The sequence below is a fragment of the Acinonyx jubatus genome, chromosome B4, assembly GCF_027475565.1.
Source record: "Acinonyx jubatus isolate Ajub_Pintada_27869175 chromosome B4, VMU_Ajub_asm_v1.0, whole genome shotgun sequence".
Classification (NCBI taxonomy): Eukaryota; Metazoa; Chordata; class Mammalia; order Carnivora; family Felidae; genus Acinonyx; species Acinonyx jubatus.
The window spans coordinates 75,686,929-75,707,193 of record NC_069387.1 but is presented as its reverse complement, the minus strand read 5'-3'; the positions used below and the strand labels follow the sequence as shown (position 1 = coordinate 75,707,193).

Here is a 20,265-nt window from a genome sequence, read left to right as displayed (position 1 = left end):
TAACGACATTAGGCAAGGACTTAAAGTTTAACACTCATGCACCCCGTACTAAAAATAACTATTCCAAAATTCTTTTAAAAATAAGGAAAATGACAACTTAAAGTATGAGAAACAATAGGCTGAGTAAGACCTAGACAGAGCATAGAAAGCTAAAAAGAAATTAAAAGAGGATTCAGTAGATCTTGTTGTTTGCACCATTCTCTTTGAGGCAGGGGTTTGATGATAAAGCATCCTATTTCCTTCTCCACATGCCCAACAGCACTTCTAGGTTCTAAAGTAATATTTATTTAATAATAATATTGCAAAAGTGGTATTTGTGGGGTATAAACCCTTAGGCTTAATGTGTATACATAGCACAAAGACTACTTCTTGTTACACAAAACAATATAAACATTATTTACCTTGACAATGTAAGAACAATAGTATAACTGAAAAAATTCAGGAGGAAAAGAATACAGGAATGGATAAATTTCTCATTGTAAGTTGACTTAACATATTATTGAAAATTATACTGTTACCCACCAGAACTGATAAAAAGTGATTTCATTTGGGAAGCAGGACTGGGGGAGGGAGGAAACTATTTTTCCATTTCACAGAGTTTTAACAATTCCCATGCCATCCTTTTTTAAATTAAAAGGGGGGGGGGGGAGCACAGCATTCTTACAAGTATTCTCATACCTTTTTTCCCCTCAATAACCCTTAAATAAGATAATCTTTTTTCCTGCTTCAAACACATACATGCAAAAACAGTAACACAGGAATGCTCAGTGATCAACAACATGGGACAGTCTGAACTGTGAAGTCAAGGACGATGGCACGGTGTTGAAGCCCACCCCTCCTCAGAGCACGTTCCCATCTTTACAACCTGCCTTCTGCTTTTCTCTGGACCAGGGGGCCACTGACACTCACACTAATGACTTGTATGACATCCTGATATCATAGTTCCACACAAACATCACGCAACCGTGTCCACTCCAAATCCATGCTGACCACGGGTTCTGGCTCTGGCCTCACGGGTTCTGGCTCTGCTTTCATTGTTTCATTAATTGTTCTCAAACTTTCCCACAGCTCTAATTCTTTTCACATTTCTCAAAACTCCATGCTTCCGTCTTTCTGAAGAATCTTTTCCCATTAATCCCACACCAATTTCCCAGCCCCAATCAGTTTTTACAACCAAACCCTCCTACAGTCTTGGGAGAGGTGCCCCTCCCACCACTGCAGCAGGACGGCAACCCCACAATCCTGCTGATCTCAAGCTCACCTTCCACCCTCAGGGATCTAGTCTGTGTCCAAACCCCCCTAGCCAACTCAATCTTTTCTTAGCCTCCTTTCTTAGCCTCCCCAGGCCTATAAAGATTCCTCAGTAACCTCTATTATTAAAAAATAATAACAAAGTAAGATAAGTCTTCCTTTGAATCTGCCCTTGTTCTTTCAACCCTTTTTCCCAATTTCAAAATGAGAAGCCTACACTCATAGTTTCTATGTCCTCATCACTTTTTAATCTAGCCTCTGATTCAGCCACAGGACCAGAACTGACTAATCCAACCATCTGCGTTCCCTCATCTAATTCTCCTAACCTCTCTACAGCTTTAACACTGTTAAGTCTTTACCTCCATAAAAGCATGGTACCGCACACCCCAGTCCATCTCCTACTTCTGTCACCATTCCTGGCACTCTGGAGGACTCTTCTTTATCCTGGAGTTTCCTAAATATGGGCAGCATTCCCCATTCCCTTCATTTTTTACTTTCCCTTTCAAAGATCTGATTCACCCTGATGAGCCTCCTGTAGATGATGCCCAAATCCTTCAACTGCCCCAGGACATAAGTCATCACTGCTAACTGCCTACTGAGTAGTCTGCCTGAATGTTCTGACAGTACCACAGATTCAATCTTGTCCAAGATTACACCACCTTCTTTCCAAACCGGCACCTCAGCTGTCTCTATATGTAACACCATCATTCCCCTGGTCACCCAAACCAAAATCTGGGCTTTTTTTTTTTTTTTTTTTTTTTTGAGAGAGCGAGCGAGCACCAGCTAGGGAGAGGGGCAGAGAGAGGGAGGGACAGAGAGACACAGAGAGAGACAGAGAGAGACAGAGAGAGAGAGAATATCCCAAGCAGACTCCATGCTCAGTGCAGAGCCGAACACAGGGCTTGATCCCACAACCCTGAGATCACAACCTGAACCAAAATCAACAGTCAGGAGCTCAACCGACGGAGCCACCCGGGCTTCCCTGGGCCATCTTTGACTCTACTGCTGCCTATTTCCTGACATCTCACCATCTTTCTTCTCCTCAATGTTTTATAAAAGTAAAGATGAATAGGACGTGGTTTCCAGCCTCTGGGAAGGACAGAGAGAAATGTAAGCAAACAACTATAAAGTAATCTGATAAGCAGTACAGATGAAAAATGCACAGGATGCTGAGGTTGGAGAGGAGGGGAGGGCAGAGGGGAGGGCAAAGGGGAGAGGAGATGCATTAAAGGGGGAATTCAACAACTGTAAATTATAAGACTCAGAACTAACGTCCTGTCCCTTAATCCTCAACAGACCAAAACAACAACAGCACACATCCTGAATAGTTAAGTGTGTGCCTTACTTTGAGAAAACTCAACATAAGTTTTGACTGACTACATATTAGGCAGTGATGATTCCCACTATATACGGGTTTCTTTAAATAATAACTATCCTGATGAATTTAAAATAGGATTTCCTTTTCATATATTTTCATAAACATACAGGTCATCACAGGAATGAAAAGCTGCAAAGACCTAGGTTCTCTCATCTAGCCACTTCATCTCCCAGAGGCTAAGAGAGGTCACAGCTTGTAAATAGCAGAAATGGGACCTGAACTCAGTGATCTTTTCCAAGTTACCTCACTCACTGCCTCTGATGTGTCTCTCACCTCAGAATGCTTTCCCAGTTGATTCCCAGAAAAGCCAACAGAAATGAGAATCTGGTAAAAGGGTCCAGACGTCTGGTCTCTTTCAGAATTCTTGAGTGTTGTCTCTGAGACACACACACACACACACACACTAAACTCAGGAAAATAGGGATCTGGCTACAACTTAGTTGTCCATGAAAATGAGAAATGGGTTCTCAGCTTGTTGATGCCAAACTGACTAGATAACTCTCCTTCCCTTAGTTCTCATCAAGAATGCCAATAAAGTTAATTTTCTTCCTCCAAATAAAGGCCTACCTGGAGTTCTAACTTCAACTAATGGCTAAAAAGCTTAGAACGTGGGGGAGTGAGGTGGGGACACAGAGGGTTTTCCCCCACCACCCATCAAATCTTGGATGGCTTCAAAAAAATGAATTCTAAGTATTGAGCTAACTGTGATACCAAGTCATAATTAGCACAGCTTAGTCAGCCTCTGATTTCACCTTATGTCAAAGAAAAGAAAAAAAGCTACTTCTCTCCACCTCCAAAAAGTGACAGGTGCTCTTCACATTATGAACTTGTTTTCCCTGATAGGGCAGTTAAGTAAGTGATTACAATTTGCAACTTGCTCTAAGCAAAACACCTTTTACTCTTAGAATCTGATCCCCTTCTGAAAGATCCTGTGTTCACTTTACAGGGAACATGTTTTAACATGTGAGAAATGCAAAAACAGAAGCAGCCAGACTCAAGGCCAACTCTAGCCTGCCTTGTACAGCTTCACTGTCAGAGGTCAATTTGTAATAATGGCTCATAAGGTTAATAGCAAAAGAAAAAAAAAATCAGCTTGTTTGGGTTATTTAAATTCAACAGAAATCTAGAAGACCCATCCTGACTGCTGTATTTTCCCTGTCAGAAATTCCTGAGAAATATGTAGTCTTGAACTTGATGAGATCAAAAAGAGAGACTTCTCAACAAGTGAGAATTTATTACTAAACTGTTAATTGAAACAAAACGGACACTTTAATATTCTTTAATTCTAGATAAAACCTGATGAGGTGAACAAATATGGTCATGTCTTGTTCCTTATGACTCACCGAGATACTGTCACATCCTCTTTCTACTACCTCTGCTTCTAAACAGACCAATCATTTTAGATAACAGGTTGTCAAAAGTTGGGAAAGCAGTTTCCTGTGAAATGAATCAGAAATAAATCACTGGAAAACCAGCCTGGTTAGAACCAGAGGACTTGTTAACAAAGAGTTACTCTACCTGACTCAAGGCTCAAGTTTCTCTTCACTGTATCTCAAAGTGGGAAAAGTGAGCCTCATGCACTGCCTTTCCTTTGACTTCCTTAGGGAGTCCAAGGACAATCTCGTGCTGTTTGTGGGTCTCAACAAACTGGGGTTCTCACTGGTATGTATATTCCCTTCTCTCAGCTCTCAGCCACTCCCTACATTTATGTCGGAGACTGGAGACCTCTTGTCTCACCTACTCTTACTCATGCTCCCTGGCGCAGCCTTACCTCACCTACCCTTTATGTCACTGACCACAACCTCGTGTGTGCCTACAATTATGTATCCAGGACTTTCCACATAAGCATAGCTGCTTGAGTGGGAGTGGCTTTTTTGTATGACCTCACAAAGCGTTTTCCAAGGATATATACATGATACTCATTCTTATTTTTAACTCAGAGAATACTCATAACACCATCAGGAGAGAACTCCCCCAACTTCCTCCTCCACCACCTATAAATATCCGCCCCTGTTCCCGTCCTTTCTTCCTTTCCTTCTGTGACTTCAGGAGACACTCCTGTATCCTGGATAACCACTCCAGCAGTACTTGGGATCTCACTTTCCTGACTCACGGAGACCACGTTCCATCATGTCCTTTCTACTCTACACCTTCAACCTCTCCTCTCCAAAACCTCTACCCTTGCCCCCACAAAGGAGCATGCTCAAGTCTCTCCCTTCTTAACATAATTCATTAATACAGCCACCACATATTTATTGAGCGCCAACTGGGTGCCAGGAGCTCTTTTCTACCTCAAGCTAAAGGGGTGAATAAAAGGAAATTCCTCTCCTCACGCAACTTTGCTTTCTCGTATGCAGAGAGATAAACGTATAAGCATTGTAGTTACTATTCTTTCTCTCCTTCACCTCACGCAGCCCAGCTTGAAAGAGCAGTATACACTGCCTGCCTCTACTTCCACTTCCTCTTCCACCTTGGATTCCTTATTGCACTACTCCCAACAGGTGTGCAGTCCCCTGCCACAACACAATTAAAACAGCTCAGGGAAAAGTCATCACCAATGACTTCCTCCACTTGTAAATTTCAAGGGCATTTCTCAGTCGCTCTTGGTTAAATTCTCAGCAGCAACAGGCACTTCTTGCAATTCCCTGTTACTCTGTTCTTCTCCCACTTTGGTCATGCATACCTCCCTGGCCACTCTTTCTCAGATTCCTTTTCTTCAGCTTCTTCTTTAAACGGTGGTACTTCCAGAGCTCTACATTTAATCTCTTCTCATTCAGTGTGCTCCCCTTGGACCACCTCGGTCATGCCCATGGCTTCCATGGTCAGTGATGACCACTCAGGAATACTGAATGTGTATCTTCAGGACAGGCTTTTCTAAAGAGTTACACACACACCGCCAACCACCTGCTTCTCCACCTGCATGGCCCAAAGACCTCTCCATAACACTGAATTTATCTCTTCCTGTAGGCAAAACTGTTCTTCCTCTATTCCCTGTACTAGGAAATTGTGCCATCATCCTCTCAAGATGCTAAGCCAGAAAACTTGGAGTCAGCCCCGGTTCTGCTATCATATCATAGGCCCTCCTCTTCTACACTAGTTGCATCAATTCTGCTTCCTCAAATACCTCTTTTTGTTCCCTCTTCCCTAATCCTACTGCAGAGACCACTAGCTCATTTCAGTGGCCTCATTAGAAGTTCCCCTGTCCTAAGAGGGCATCTTTTGGGATGAGCACTGGGTGTTGTATGGAAACCAATTTGACGATAAATTTCATATATTAAAAAAAAAAAAAGAAAAAAAGAAGTTCCCCTGTCCTGTCTTGTCCTCCTGCTCTGTTCTTATCTATTCAGGGCTATTCTTCATTATATTCAATGGGAGTGGTGCCCCTTGGTTGTATGACCCGGAAGGCTGAAATCACCCTCCTCTGGGGCAATCTTTACCAAATACAGAGGTCAACCACTCCTACTTACAATTCTGCAATGATTGCACATCACCTATATGGATGGATCAACTCTTTCACCTGAAGAAAAGTGATGGGGAATGGAGGGCTAGAAGAGGCACAAGGTACAGCCTGAAGAAGCCAGCCAGGAAAATATGTTATTTAAAAATTTTTAAATATAAAATTATATTTTGTCTTTAATTTTTGATTCTGTATAATATATTCATGTTTTAATACAACCATAATTTCCCCCAAATCCAATTAAATGTCTACTCCAAGAAGACGTATCGTGCGTATCCTATAGCTTTGCATACCTCCTGGCACATCCACACAAACTCCGCTGAGAAGCAAGGACCCACACGATAAAATTTAAGACTCTAAGGCCCACCCCTGCCATGCTCTCAACCCTGCTCACCTGTCCAGGCCCACTGGACTACTGAGCTTACCTTTATGCTCTAGCAGTTACTAAATCATCAGAATTCCTCAAACATGCTACAATGATGCACAAATCCATGCTTTTCTCCAAACCTAAAGTATCCTTCTCCCTTGTCTGTGTGCCCACCGAACTCCTATTCAACTGTCAACTCTGAGGCCGTGCAATACTACTACAGGCGCTCCTTCCCAAAATGCTCCAGGTACACTAATGCCCCTTGCATAAGCACCTTCAGTGCTTATACGTGCATTCTTTAGGTGGTTTATGAGGCAATAAAGATGCTGTTCACAACATCTTATCTCTACAAATAACTACCAAAAAACTGTCATGTCCCATCCTCCTGATAACAGTCAAATTTACTGAAAGTTGTTTTGTTTTTGAAATTCTTCTATTTCCTCTCATTCATTGATTAGCCCATTATAATTGGGCTTCAGATTCCCACATCACTGCATTAAAATCACTCTCACCAAATTCATAAACCACCTGGTGGCTAAATCCAACAAATCCATCATATCCTTATCATTCTTGTGTTTGCAACATTTAACCATTTCCTCTTTTGTCTTTCTGACCTCAAACTCTCCTGATTTTCCTTCTCCAGCTTTCTTGCTAAACCCCCAGCCACTTCCTCCTACTTGACTTTACAGGTTTTCATTTCCTCTCCCCATGTCAGCATTTCTTAGGGGTCTGTCTGAAATACTCCTCTCTGTTCATGACACACACTCTTTCCTGAGTGAACTCATCTATTCTCATGGCTTTAAGTATCATCCTGTTTTAGATAAAGCTAGAAACCAAATTTGGGTTCATACACCCGATTCCGATAGTCTTCACTGATCACCACTTCTGCAAGGATAGCAGTTTTGGAATATATAAAGTTAACCGCAGCATAGTGGCATAAAAGACAGTGCTAACCAGGTGCCAGGCACTGTTCTAGTAACAGGTAAATATTTTTTATGTATTAACTGATTTTGTTCCCACATAAATCCTATAAAGTAAACACTATTATTATCCACGTTTTACAGGTAAGAAAACTGAGACAACTGAAACCAAGTACAAGAAAATGAAAAAGAAAGAAGCCCCACCACTAATGAATAACTCTTTCTTTGAACAATTATAAGGAAAACCTAGAAGGTGATCAAATCAAATTCAGGATTCTGAAGAATTTACTTCTTCTGACAATGGTGATCTTCTGCTAATTAACAACAATCACCTTAGTCATGTTTTTTCAACACGGTAATCATTTTAATCACGTTTCTTTCAGTCTTTACTGAAATAAGATAATCTTAATTATTAAGATGTTTCACAAGCTCTATTTCTCAACCGCAAAGATAAACTAGAAGCTCATGACAGAATAATAAATAAATGGAATATTGTGAGATTTTACTGTATTTATGCAATGTGCCAACTTACGTTAGTGTTTGAACAATATCTTGGACACAGACATTCAAATAGGCACCTGAGAAAAAACTGGTAGGACCTAGGATAAAAGTGTTATGTGTGTACAGCTGGACATACTATGGGTGGCTCATGAGTGTCCTGAGTCTAACTGGCACATGCTAGGTTAAACTGACCAAAGGCCTGATGTAGTCCAACAAACCTAATATTTACCACACGGCTAAATATTTCACTCCCCTGGTTTTCCAACATTTTGCAAAAGATATAATGTGGCCAAGAAAAGATGTACGAAAAACAGGCATGTGAAATTTTAGCTTTTCTCAACCAGGACCAACCAGTTAAACCAAAATGAAGGTTGCTGACAATATCTGGTCTACAGAAAAACCCACCCAATTAGCTTACACCTCAGATCAGATCATGTGGGTAATACATTTGGTTAAAGTAAAACAAAAAGAGAATCAACTTTGCATAGGCAAAATACAGTGAAACAGAAGGGGTGTGCGTCCCCTGCATGCAGGGAGCGAGGTGCTCAGTGGTGTGGCTCCAGCGGTCGTGAAGCACTGTACCAGGTGTGGGACTGGATCTTCTGTAATAAACACCAGCTGAACTGAATGCGCAAAGTAGCCAGGTAGGCTGATGAAATGGAAAGTTGTGACACATCATCCGCTATAAAAGTCATATGGAAAATCAGAGGGCACAAACAGGTGAGGAAACAAAGGAAAAACAAATTCACTTCAGAAACTAACCAGAAAATGCCAGGAACACCATGAGCCCCTGAGTTCCAGTCCTGACCAGTTCCCACAGGGGCTTCCTTTCTTTCCTGCCAGAGGCCTTGGGGCCAGAGCCCACACTTCTTTACTCTGTAAAGCTACACCATCTAAGGAATCCCATTGGAATCTTCTGCCTGCAAAATCCATCTGTTCACTGAACAAGTGTCTACTGAGAGTCTTCTATTCTAGACCGTGGACATCCAGCAGGGAAACAAGACAGCAAGGTCCCCTACAGAACTAACATTTTACTAGGGGAGCATCAGATAATAAATAAATACAGGAACAAGATCATTTCAAATGACGGTATGCATTAATCAGAAAATTTAAAACAGAAAACGAAAGTAACAAGAGAGATGTGATGGAGAGAAATGGGAGGAGTTACTTATTTGAACCTGGCAGTCAGGGAAGGCATCTCTGAGAAGGTAACTTTTGAGCTGAGACAGAAAGGAGGCAGAGTTGTTGGCCAAGCACAGATCTTGGAGAGGAGCGTTCCAAGCAGAAGCAAAGCAAAAAACAAGGCTTTGAAGTGGGGACAAGCATGGTGAGTTCAAGGAAGAGGAAAAGAGACTCACTGCCCTTGGGTTTTTGCTCAAATGCCATCTTAGGATCCCTGACCACCCTATTTTAAATTGTACCCACGGACTCAGCCCCCGTATTCTGTATCCCTCTTCATGGTTGATCTCCTTTGAAATTTTTACCATCTGACAAGCAAAATAGATTACTTACTAATTTTTGTCTATTCCTACAGAATGTAAGCCCCCTAAGGGCAGGGATTTTTGTTATTGTAACCACTGCTCTGTTGCCTGTACTTGTGTGGCACATAGTAGGCCACAATAAATAGCAGCTAAATAAATAAAAGGGAAAGGGAAAGAGAACAGGGGGAGGGAGGAAAGAGTAAAAACCAGAACAGAGAGAAGGAAGAGAAAAGGAGAGAAGTCAGCCAATGTGGCTGAAGCACAGTGGATGAGATCAACAGATGAGGGCTTGGGACTGTGTAGGCCTTAGAGACCATAGAATGGAGTCTGAATTTTATTTTAATGCAAAAAGAAGCCATTGAAGGGTCTTATGGCAGAAAAGCAACATGATCAAATCTGTGGTTTAAAAAGCTCACTGTAGGGGCGCCTGGGTGGCGAGGTCGCTTGAGCAGCCAACTCGATTTCGGCTTGGGTCATGATCTCACGGTTCGTGGGATGGAGCCCCGCATGGGGCTCTGTGCTGACAGCACGGAGCCTCTTGGGATTCTCTGTCTCCCTCTCTTCTCTGCCCCTCCCCAACTTGTATGCGCACTCTCTCTCTTTGTGTCTCTCAAAATAAATAAATAAACTTAAAAAAAAAACTAAATAAACAAAAAGCTCTCTGTAGCTGCTATGTGGAAATCAGAGACAGAGAAGACAGCAAGGATACTAGGAAGGAGCTAGCCAAGCCAGAGATGAACAGGCCAGGCAATGATTAGCAGTGAACAGTGTTAGAGAGAAACAGACTAAGGATACTTTTCAAGGTGGTACCAAAAAAACTAAGGCGCCTGGGTGGCTCAGTCAATCAAGTGTCCAACTTCAGCTCAGGTCATGGTCTTACAGTTCGTGGGTTCCAGCCCCATGTCAGACTCTGTGCTGACAGCTCAGAGCCTGGAGCCTGCTTTGGATTCTGTGTCTCACTCTCTATCTGCCCCTCCCCACTCACACTCTGTCTCTCCCTCTCTCTCAAAAATGAAAAATGAAAAAAATAAAAAATGAAAAAAACTACAGAGGAACTACATATGGAGAGTTGGACTGAAAGAAAAAGAAGAATCAAGGGTATGTCAGCTTTCAATTTATTGCTTCTCAGCTCCCAATCTACCCTTCATTGCCTGTTCTGAGAAAATTAAGATGGACCCTTTAAATAATTTTCTTTTGCCTGATGCCTGAATGTTAAGCTAGTCTGTAGCTGGTCTACAGACACTGCAAGAGGAAAGGTCTTTTGTTTCTGGTTCCAGTGTGCTCCTCTTGGCAGCATAAATAGAACATCAGGAAGTTCAGTATTTCTGGGGCTCCTGGGTGGCTCAGTCAGTAGAGAATCTGACTTCGGCTCAGGTTATGATCTCACAGTTCCTGAGTTTGAGCCCCATGTCAGGCTCTGTGCTGACACCATGGAGCCTGGAGCCTGCCTTGAGTTCTGTGCCTCCCTCTCTCTCTGCCTCTCTCCTGCTCATGCCTCTCTCTCTAAGATAAATAAACATTTAAAAATCATTTTTTTAAAGAAGTTCAGTATTTCTGATGTCCTATGGAGTCCCAGCCAGCTTATTTTAAGATCTTTGCTAATCTGAGAATTTGAGAAGACAAGTGGTCTAAGCTTATGAAACTTTCATGTTTTTAGAATTATTTTTCCTACATATACAAGGACTTGGGCACTTTATTCTGTTCATTCGTCTTTATTCAAATGCTAATACCATCCTGCTTAGAGCATAGTGATTTTAGACTCTGCTTTAATACATGGTAAAGCAAGGACCACCTCACTATTTTGTTTCTAAATTTGCTTGGCTATTCCAAAACATTTATTCTACTATATGCACACTGAGATCATTATCTAATTCCCCACTACCCAAAGAACTCTCCACTGAAGCTGTAATGAATTGCTGTTAATTTTATATATATTTAGTCCTCCCATCTGGGAATATGTTATATATTTACATTTTTTCAGATCTTGCTTTCACATCCTTGAGAGTTTATAATTTTCTTCACATGGATCCTGTGCCTTTTTTTGTGATATTTACCCTGAAGTATTTGAAAAAAATTTTAATACTATTACAAAGCCTTTTTCTCCTCACCAAGGCAGTTCATTCCCATACTTACCCCTGCCAACATCCCAATGATAGCAAAGAATGCTATTACACCCCACCCATCCCCATACTACCCTGATCCACAACGTCTGAGTTTTGCTGAAATCATTTAGACTATTTTTTTTAATGTTTATTTATTTATTTTGAAAGACAGAGAGAGCACTGCATGCAGCGTGGACATGTAGCATGAGCAGGAAAGGAGCAGAGAGAGAGGGTGAGAGAGAATCCCAAGCAGGCTCCACACTCAGCACAGAGCTCGATGCAGGGCTCCATCCCACGACCATGAGACCATGACCTCAGATGCTTAACTGACGGAGCCATCCAGGCACCCCTAGTCTATTTCATTCAGACAACCAGGTTTTCTGCTGTAATAGGTCTCTTCTGTTTCAAAAATTCTTACTTAGCATTTATATTACACATTCTTTGTCACTTGCTATGAATGTGATTATATAAATATAACATATATACCCTTATGTCAAAGTCCATTATCCATCACTGTTCCCTTTCTTCCTCCAATCTTGGGGTCTCTGTTTCACATTACCTGTTTCATTAGGGTACACTGCTTAGATTGGAGCCTGTGGGTAATACAATCTCTGAATCTTTGCACGCTCACAGAGCTTTCTTTTCCCCAAAGGGTACATATCTATTCTGCATACAGGATTCTTGGAGTAGAGACCTCTTTTCTCAATAGTTTGTGGATGTTTCTCACACCATCATCAAAGTTGCAGTATTGCAAATGAGAACAGTCTGTTTTCTTGTTGTTGCTGTTTTAACTTCATCTTTCTATCTAGGAGCTCATAGGATGTCTTTTTCTTTATCAGTGAATTCAGGAATTCTATCAGGAGATGCCTAGGTTTATGCCATTCCTCATCAGTCTTGCCTGGAACACAGCACACTCATTCAAATCTGCAGTCTTTTTCAATTTGCAATCTTTTCTCAGCTCAGGGCATTTTTCTTCTATTACTTATTTCTCCTTCTAAAATTTTATTGTATGCATCTTAGGTTTCCTGGATCTAGTCTCTGAGTCCTCTGCCTTCGTAAGTTCCCACTCTAACTCTTGGCGTTCTTGTTCTAAGCTCTCAAATTTAAACTGGGTTTATAAAAAGAGGGCAGTAGAGATGTGCTAAAGCTGCCATCTTCCCAGAATCATTTCAAATGGGACCCTTTTAAATGCTATGTCATCATTCAAGCAGAAAACAAAAATGCTTCTACGTGCTTAAAAAACAATTACTTAAATTAACATATTAATATTGTTTAAGCCCAAACAGCTATTTGTTGGGAAGTTACTAGATTGAAAGCTCCCTGAAAGAAGGCAATTTGCCTTCCTTGCATCTCTCATCCTTTCAATAGGTCTTATAAATAAATGTGTTCAGCACACCTTTACTGATATATTGATATGCTGAGCACTTTATATGAGTTCCAAAAGGTAGAAGACCTTGCCATTACACTCACAAAAGTCCAAATGAGGGGGCAAAATAATTGAAACAAATAATAGTGGTCAGTTAGGTGTTAAACTCTGTTACCGCATACGATGGTCTAAAAATAGAAGAGATTAATATGAACTAAAGCAGTCAGCTGGCTTCATGACCAAGGGAACATTAGCCAGACCTTAGAATATGGGGAAATTTTAATAGGAAAGAAGGCGGTCCTGACAAAGAAAGGAGTCACTGCAAAGGCAGAAAGAAAAGAATGAGCCTGTCAGGAAAAAGGGTGAGGAAACCAGTCTGACTATACTAGAAGAGTCTGGTGGAGACTAGTAAAAAATAAGAATAGACAGGGAGGCTGATGACAGGGTCTAGACTCATTCACTGGTTGAATAAGTATTGAAAAGCACTTACGCTGAAGGATGTCACATGCTGTCCTCAAACAGCTTACAAAGGGAGGTGAGAATATGTATGCAAATAACTTCTATGTTTGAGATCATCTGAAAAATAGCTATAATACAGGGGTAATGTTAGCAATCAGAGCTTAGAGAACCAACAAATGAGGAAGGTGGTTTTTTGAACAGGAAGTTCATCTTCCAGTACTTCCCTTGGTCCTTGAAAAAAAAACAAGCAAAGAACTATGGGAGAAAAATTCATACCAATGCTTTTTCTACATGTTTAATTTAAAAATGAAAGTTTCTCCAGACCAGAGAAAAATCCAATAAAGAATGGCAACTCTTTAAAATTTTCAGACAGAAAAAAAATTTTGTAACTACATATGGTGATGAAAATTATTATAGTTATTATGATCATTTTACAATATACACAAATATCCAAGTGTTATGTTGTACACCTGAAACTAATATAATGTTGTATGTGAAACCTTACCTCAATTAAAAAAAGTGTAAGACAGCCTGTTTGCCTCAGTCACAGATTTACTAAACAAAAAACTACCACAAGTTTCTACCTAGTATTTCCTGCGGGGTTGATTTTTTAAAAGGAGATTCAGTGACAAAACTGGTCAGCACTGTAATGCAAGCATGCCTGACCTGAGTTAAAACCCACAAGTTCCAGGCTATGAGTAACTTGAAACAACAGGATCCAAGGTTCTTCAGAAAAAAAAGGAGACAGAGAGAAGAAAGAAAAACCCTAAGAAGCTTTAATTCATCCATGAAAGCAATAATGCTCTAAAAATAAAGAGATATTAGAGCACTATTCCTTCACAAAACAAGAAATAATTCCAAGAAAATAATCAATTGAAGTACATGTCATTTACAGGGGCGCCTGGGTGGCTCAGTCCATTAAGCGTCCAACTCTCGATTTCGGCTCAGGTCATGATCTCAAGGTCACGGGATCAAGCCCCGAGTTGCACTCTGCACTGGGCATGGGGCCTGCCTAAGATTCTCTCTCCCTCTCTCTCTGCCCCTCCACTGCGCATGCACATGCTCTCTCTCAAAATAAATAAATAAATAAATAAATAAATAAATAAATAAAGTACATGTCACAGAAGTACCTGCATTAACTTCTACGTTGACTTTAAATTTGAACATTAAATACCCTAAGAAAAAAACAAAACACTAAAAACACTTTCTGAACAAGAATGTAAACCACAATCCTCTCTACAGTCTAGAAACTCAAGATCAGTGCAAACCAAGGACCTTTCAAAGACAACAGACCCGTGGATCTTCATTTAGGACTGTCCTGTGTAGCATCCAAAATATTTTCCTCTTGCATTTCCCCCTTTCAGCTTCTCATCATCATCATCTCAATTCAAGGAAGAAAAATTAATTTCACATCTCTTCTCTGAAAATAGGACAGAACAGGGGCACCTGGATGGCTCAGTCGGTTGAGCGTCTGACCCTTGATTTCGGCTCAGGTCATGATCTCACGGTTCATGAGATCGAGCCCCGTGTCAGGCTCTGTGCTGGCAGCATGGAGCCTGCTTGGGATTCTCTCTCTTTCTCTCTCTCAAAATAAATAAATAAACATTAAAAAAAAAGAAAAAGAAAAAGAAAATAGGACAGAACATTCCCATTCTTTCCCCTCCAGGCAGCCCCACCTCCAAAACTCCACAGACAGAAGCTGCATCCTAAGAAAACTAGAGCCCAATAGTTAGGATGGAAAAGAATTTTGCTGAAATGATTTGAAACATGATTCAGGGAGACAGAGGCAGATGGCAGTGTGGAAACCCATGGAGTTTGGAGCCAAGCAGACTTGGGTTCCCATCCCAGCACACTGTACTCCCAGGCTTCACGTTCTTTAACAAGTCTCTACAAAACGGAAATCACACACCTATCTTCAGCAGTTTTAGATTAGAAGCACATTTCTAAGACCTGCCTGAGATCACACAATAAATGGCAAACACAAGACCTAACCCAATTCTAAATGACCATTAAGTCCACTGTTTGGTTTTTAAAAAAAAATTTTTTTTAACGTTTATTTTTGAGACAGAGAGAGATAGAGCATGAACGGGGGAGGGTCAGAGAGAGGGGGACACAGAACCTGAAACAGGCTCCAGGCTCTGAGCTGTCAGCACAGAGCCCGACGCGGGGCTCGAACCCACGGACCGTGAGTTCATGACCTGAGCCGAAGCCGGCCGCTTAACCGACTGAGCCACCCAGGCGCCCCTGTTTGGTTTTTTAAAATGTTTATTTATTTTTGAGAGTGAGAGAGACTGAGCATGAGCAGGGGAGGGGCAGAGAGAGAGGGAGACAGAATCCAATGCAGGCTCCAGGCTCTGAGCTGTCAGCACAGAGCCCAACATGGAGCTCGAACTCACAAACTGTGAGATCATGACCTAGCCGAAGTCGGACACTCAATCGACTGAGCCACCCAGATGCCCCGTTAAATCCACTGTTCTGATCTCTTTGCCATTTGTTTCAGAATGATACTGTCACTGGTAGTGAGAAAGGGAAAGATCAGGTTATGGGACCAGGTCTGGTACACACTGTATTCCTCTCCATTTCAGGTGCTTTTTAAAAGCTAGCTCGGTTCTCTCATTATGGTAAGAAGAGCTATTTATTCAGCAGCTACTTACCGGCCAGCTAGGGTATATAAAGAGCTAAGCACAGGGCCTGTTACATAATAAGCACTCGATAATTGATGGCTACTTACACAGAGATCTTAACTTCTTAAGAGAGCTTAAGAAAAGCTGGCTTCTTATAAGAAATTGAGTGGAAAAGAAGTAAACCAGGCATAAAAGGGGGAAGAACATGCCAGAGTGGGCATTTCTCAGAGAAAGTGAACGTGTACAAAGGCATGGAAATGAAAAAACCCAGTGCATTCAGGGTAGCTCAAGTAGCTAGGCATGCATGGCTAGAGAGGGGAGAAAATCACGAAAGGCACAGGAAATGAGGCTACAAAGGCAAGCAGATCTTGGTACACAAAGGATGCTTGGATTTTATCCCGTGGGTGGGTCATGGGCCAAACCAATGAAAAATCTTAAACAGGGACAAGGACATGATTAGATCGGTGTTTCAGAATGATCATTCCATCACAGAATAGAGAAAGACAGACTGGAGGGAGAAGGGTCTGGAGGCAGGTGGATGACTTACGAGACTACTATAACAGTCTCAGCAAGAGGTGATAAGAGACCGAACCAAGACCAAAACGAGGTCAATGGAGGGGAGGAACAAGAACTGACAGGATTTAGTGATCCATTAGAAGTTAAGGATGACCCTCAAATTTTTGACCCAAGTAAACGGACATTCTGAAGCAGGGTTTTGTGAAGTAGGCTGAAATAAGGAGAACAGTTGTGGACTCACTAAGTTACAGCTGTCTGGGGGAACCAGTGGGATGTTGGAGCAGAGTGCTTGAAGTCAGGCCTAGAGATACAGACCAGAGAGCCATCTCACAGCCAAGAGAGCTGAAGGCCTGGGCATGGATGAGATTACTCAGCAAGTTTATGTGAAGTGCGATGAAGGCTAATGACTGATAGCAGGAACACCCATATCAGACGGATAAGAGAAACAGAAGCTCAAGAGACAGCATAAGAAGGAACAGTTAGGGAGCCGGAAGGAAATGATGCCGTAAAAGGTAAGGAAGGAGAGAGTTTTATAAAAATAACTGTTCACCATATTGAATGCTGCAGGGAAAGATAGTGTGTCCAGTGGGTACTTTTCAGTCTGAAATTAGAAGTCATCGGTGCCCTTGGAGACTGTTGTTTCAGAGGCTTGATAAGCAGAAGCAATGGATGAAGGAACGAGCAAAGGAAACAAAGAAAGGAGAGGAAATGTAAGCCACACCTTCTAGGAGCTATGAGAGGGAGAGAATGCATGCACATAAGAGTAAACAGTTCCAATACACGACTGTGGGAAGCTGCTTTTTTTAAACTGGGAGAAATTTCAGCATATTTATAGGCTGAAGGGAAGGAACTGAGAACCAAGTGTTAAGTGAGAGGCTGAAGATGAGAGAGAGACAAAGACAAAAAAGACTATGAATGAAGACTATGAATGAACAGATCAATCAATGGAGTAAGATGCCAAGATCACAGAGAAGCGATGGGACTGAGAATACAGTCAGAGGGATACACCGTAGAACAGGAAAGGGGATATTTCTTCCTCTTCCTCTGAGAAAAGAAGGAAAGGGGATAAGGGTGGGAACTGATATAGATAAGGCTTTGAGTATTGAGGAGGAAAGTGGAGGGAGTCTGGCTTTCCTCACAAGCTAATAAGAATGGTTCTTTTTTTTTTTTTTTTTAAGTTTATTTATTCATTTTGAGAGTGGGGAGGGGCAGAGAGAGAGGGAGAGAGAATCCCAAGCATGCTCTGGAGCCTGCCCTGGGCTCAACCTCATGAACCACAAGATCATGACCTGAGCTGAAATCAAGAGTCAGATGCTTAACTGACTGGGCCACCCAGATGCCCCAATAAGAACAGTTCTTAGCTCCGCTTCATAGCCCTCTTTAAGATACTGATGAAAACTATAAACTCTGCTCCCCAAAAAGATACGCATAAGGACTCATGTTCAAAATTCTACACATGATTTCAGCATTTCCAGGTCCACTGAAGCCAACTCATGAATCCAAAGAGATTGGCAATGGAATTCCAAAGAAATGGCCTTCAGAAGTGATCTTGTTCATGGACAAGCATCCACACGGGAAAGCAAACTGCTCATTATAAACACAAATATATGGGGTGCCTGTATGGCTCAGTTGGTTAAGCATCTGACTTTTGGCTCAGGTCATGATCTTGCAGCTCATGAGTTCAAGCCCTGCGTTGAGCTCTGTGCTGACAGCTCAGAGCCTGGAGCCTGCTTTCAGATTCTGTGTCTCCCGCCTCTCTCTCTTCCCCTCCCCCACTGTGTGTGTGTGTGTGTGTGTGTGTGTGTCTCAAAAATAAAGAAACATTAAACATTTTTTTAAAAAACACAAAAACATGAAAAACTCTCACTTACGCCTCTAGGCTATGATCAATCACGAAAAGAGAGGGCGCTACTTGATGTATACAATAGCACTACATGAGACTCTAGGAATAGGGGATATAGGAGACCATCCTTGCTTTTAGGAAACTTAGAATTTAAAGAAATGAGAGGCAAAAGCCTTGGATTTAGCAATGACTTTAGATAAAAGCAGTATCTTTAAAAAACAAAGGATCAATCTAGAGCTGAAGGGAGACAAAAATCAGACTCTAAAGATAGAGATGACCAGACAAGGTTGGTGATAAGCACAACTCAAAAAAAAATTGGACCAAGAAAACTTTTGAAGGAGGAACTGAAAGATTTTGTTCACTAAAGACAAACGGAGGACTAAGAAAAAGAAGAGACAAAAACTATTTGCGGGCTCTGAGACCCACATGTGCCTTTTCATAGCTGTTAGATGCTTGAGTCTCAGCAACCACGCTTAAATTTCAAAGCCATTTGCCAGAACCTACAGGCTTGGAAATGTACACACGCCAGATGTCTGTATGAAACAAACCAGCTACTCTTTTTTGCCCCAGTCAACTGTCTGCAGTGACCCAACATGTGTTGAACTAAGGGTAGAGGGTGCCGACAGGAGCAACTGATGGTGGAGTGAGGTCTTACTTTAAAAAAATACGTGTACAAATTGATTCCAGTCATCACTTCCTACAGAACCATATTCTGCTAAGTAACACAAGATATTAAAAACAGCCACTCACTATGCATCCATTCACTATCAGAAACAATAAAGATTACACATACCAAGTGACCACTGAATGCCACACACTATAGTCAGCTCATTTTAAACCTTACAACTCCAATGAGATTGTCATTCCTTTAAGAACTGGAAACACTAAAATGAGGGAGGGGACAAAGTCTGTCCAAGGTCACAGAGCTAGTAAGTGAAGGCCAGGAATTGGACCCAGGCCCAACAGATGCCAAAATCTGTGCTTCTCAAATGATTACGCAACCCTGCCTCAGACCAAAGTCAAACCCCCAAGACAGGGACTTTGTCTCACTTCAAATCAAATTGAAGTGAGCCAAAATTTACAAGAAACAGTACAAGAAAGAAATAGTTGGGAAGCTGTTTAAAGAAGTTTAAGATATGAATTACCTCTGGAGGAGCTTACAGTGGGGTAAAATGAAAAACAATCGAAATATATTAGAAAATATATTGGGCAAGCAAGCAGGAAGGAGCTCTTCAAAGAGCATTCCTGAGAGAGGACCATGGAGAAGTGTACTAATTATGATACAAATATAGTGTGAGGGCCCGTTCTAGCTGATCATCCGAACTTTCACCCCTGAGGTGCTAATCCTTACACAGGTGCTAAGCCACCAGGGGTTGGGCTGAAAGTGAAGGGTTGACGATTTCTCTCATTCAAAACTCCAGCCCGATGCTATGGGGCTGTCAAACAAGAATAATTTTTCAAAAAATACATCAGAACGAGGGTGTCCAAACAAGCACTCTCCTTTATACTAGGTGACTCATTCTACCAACCAATTTGTCACTTGTCTTCTGGAACTGCCCTCAAAACCAGTTTACATCATTCTACGTTTTTGACAGTCACAACTCAAGTCAGTTTACAATCACTCTGATTTTTTCGATCACACCTAGTTTGGACTCCAAAAGAATAGGGCCGCCTGGGTGTCTCAGTCAGCTAAGCACGTGACTTTGGCTCAGGTCATGATCTCGTGGTTCGTGGGTTCGAGCCCCATGTCAGGCTCTTTGCTGACAGCTCTGAGCCTGGAGCCTGCTTCAGATTTTGTGTCTCCCTCTCTCTCTGCTCCTCCCCCATTTGCGTGCGCGCGCGCGCTCTCTCTCTCTCTGAAATAAACGTTTAAAAAAAAAAAAAAGATCCAAAATGGACTCCAAAAGAACATCACCAGTTTTTCTCTACTTAATTCCAAGTAACCTATAAAATGAAGCTCCACCCTCAAAGAAAATGTGTCACCGTGAGGATTTTCAAAG

The 20,265-nt window shown here is 41.7% G+C and overlaps 1 protein-coding gene across 6 annotated transcripts in view; it reads right to left on the bottom strand.

Moving 5' to 3' along the window:
* Nucleotides 1–20,265, bottom strand: part of DIP2B (disco interacting protein 2 homolog B) — a 223,170-nt gene that overhangs the window by 198,451 nt on the left and 4,454 nt on the right. For 4 of the 6 annotated variants that reach the window (XM_053226223.1, XM_053226225.1, XM_053226224.1 and 1 more), the window contains exon 1: nucleotides 1,611–11,772. The exons of the other annotated variants lie outside the window; for them this stretch is intronic. In XM_053226223.1, coding sequence (XP_053082198.1) covers nucleotides 1,611–1,722 — 112 coding nt within the window. In that variant the 5' untranslated portion in view covers nucleotides 1,723–11,772. Of the gene's footprint in view, nucleotides 1–1,610; nucleotides 11,773–20,265 lie in introns of those variants that run through there. 6 annotated transcript variants of the gene reach the window in all.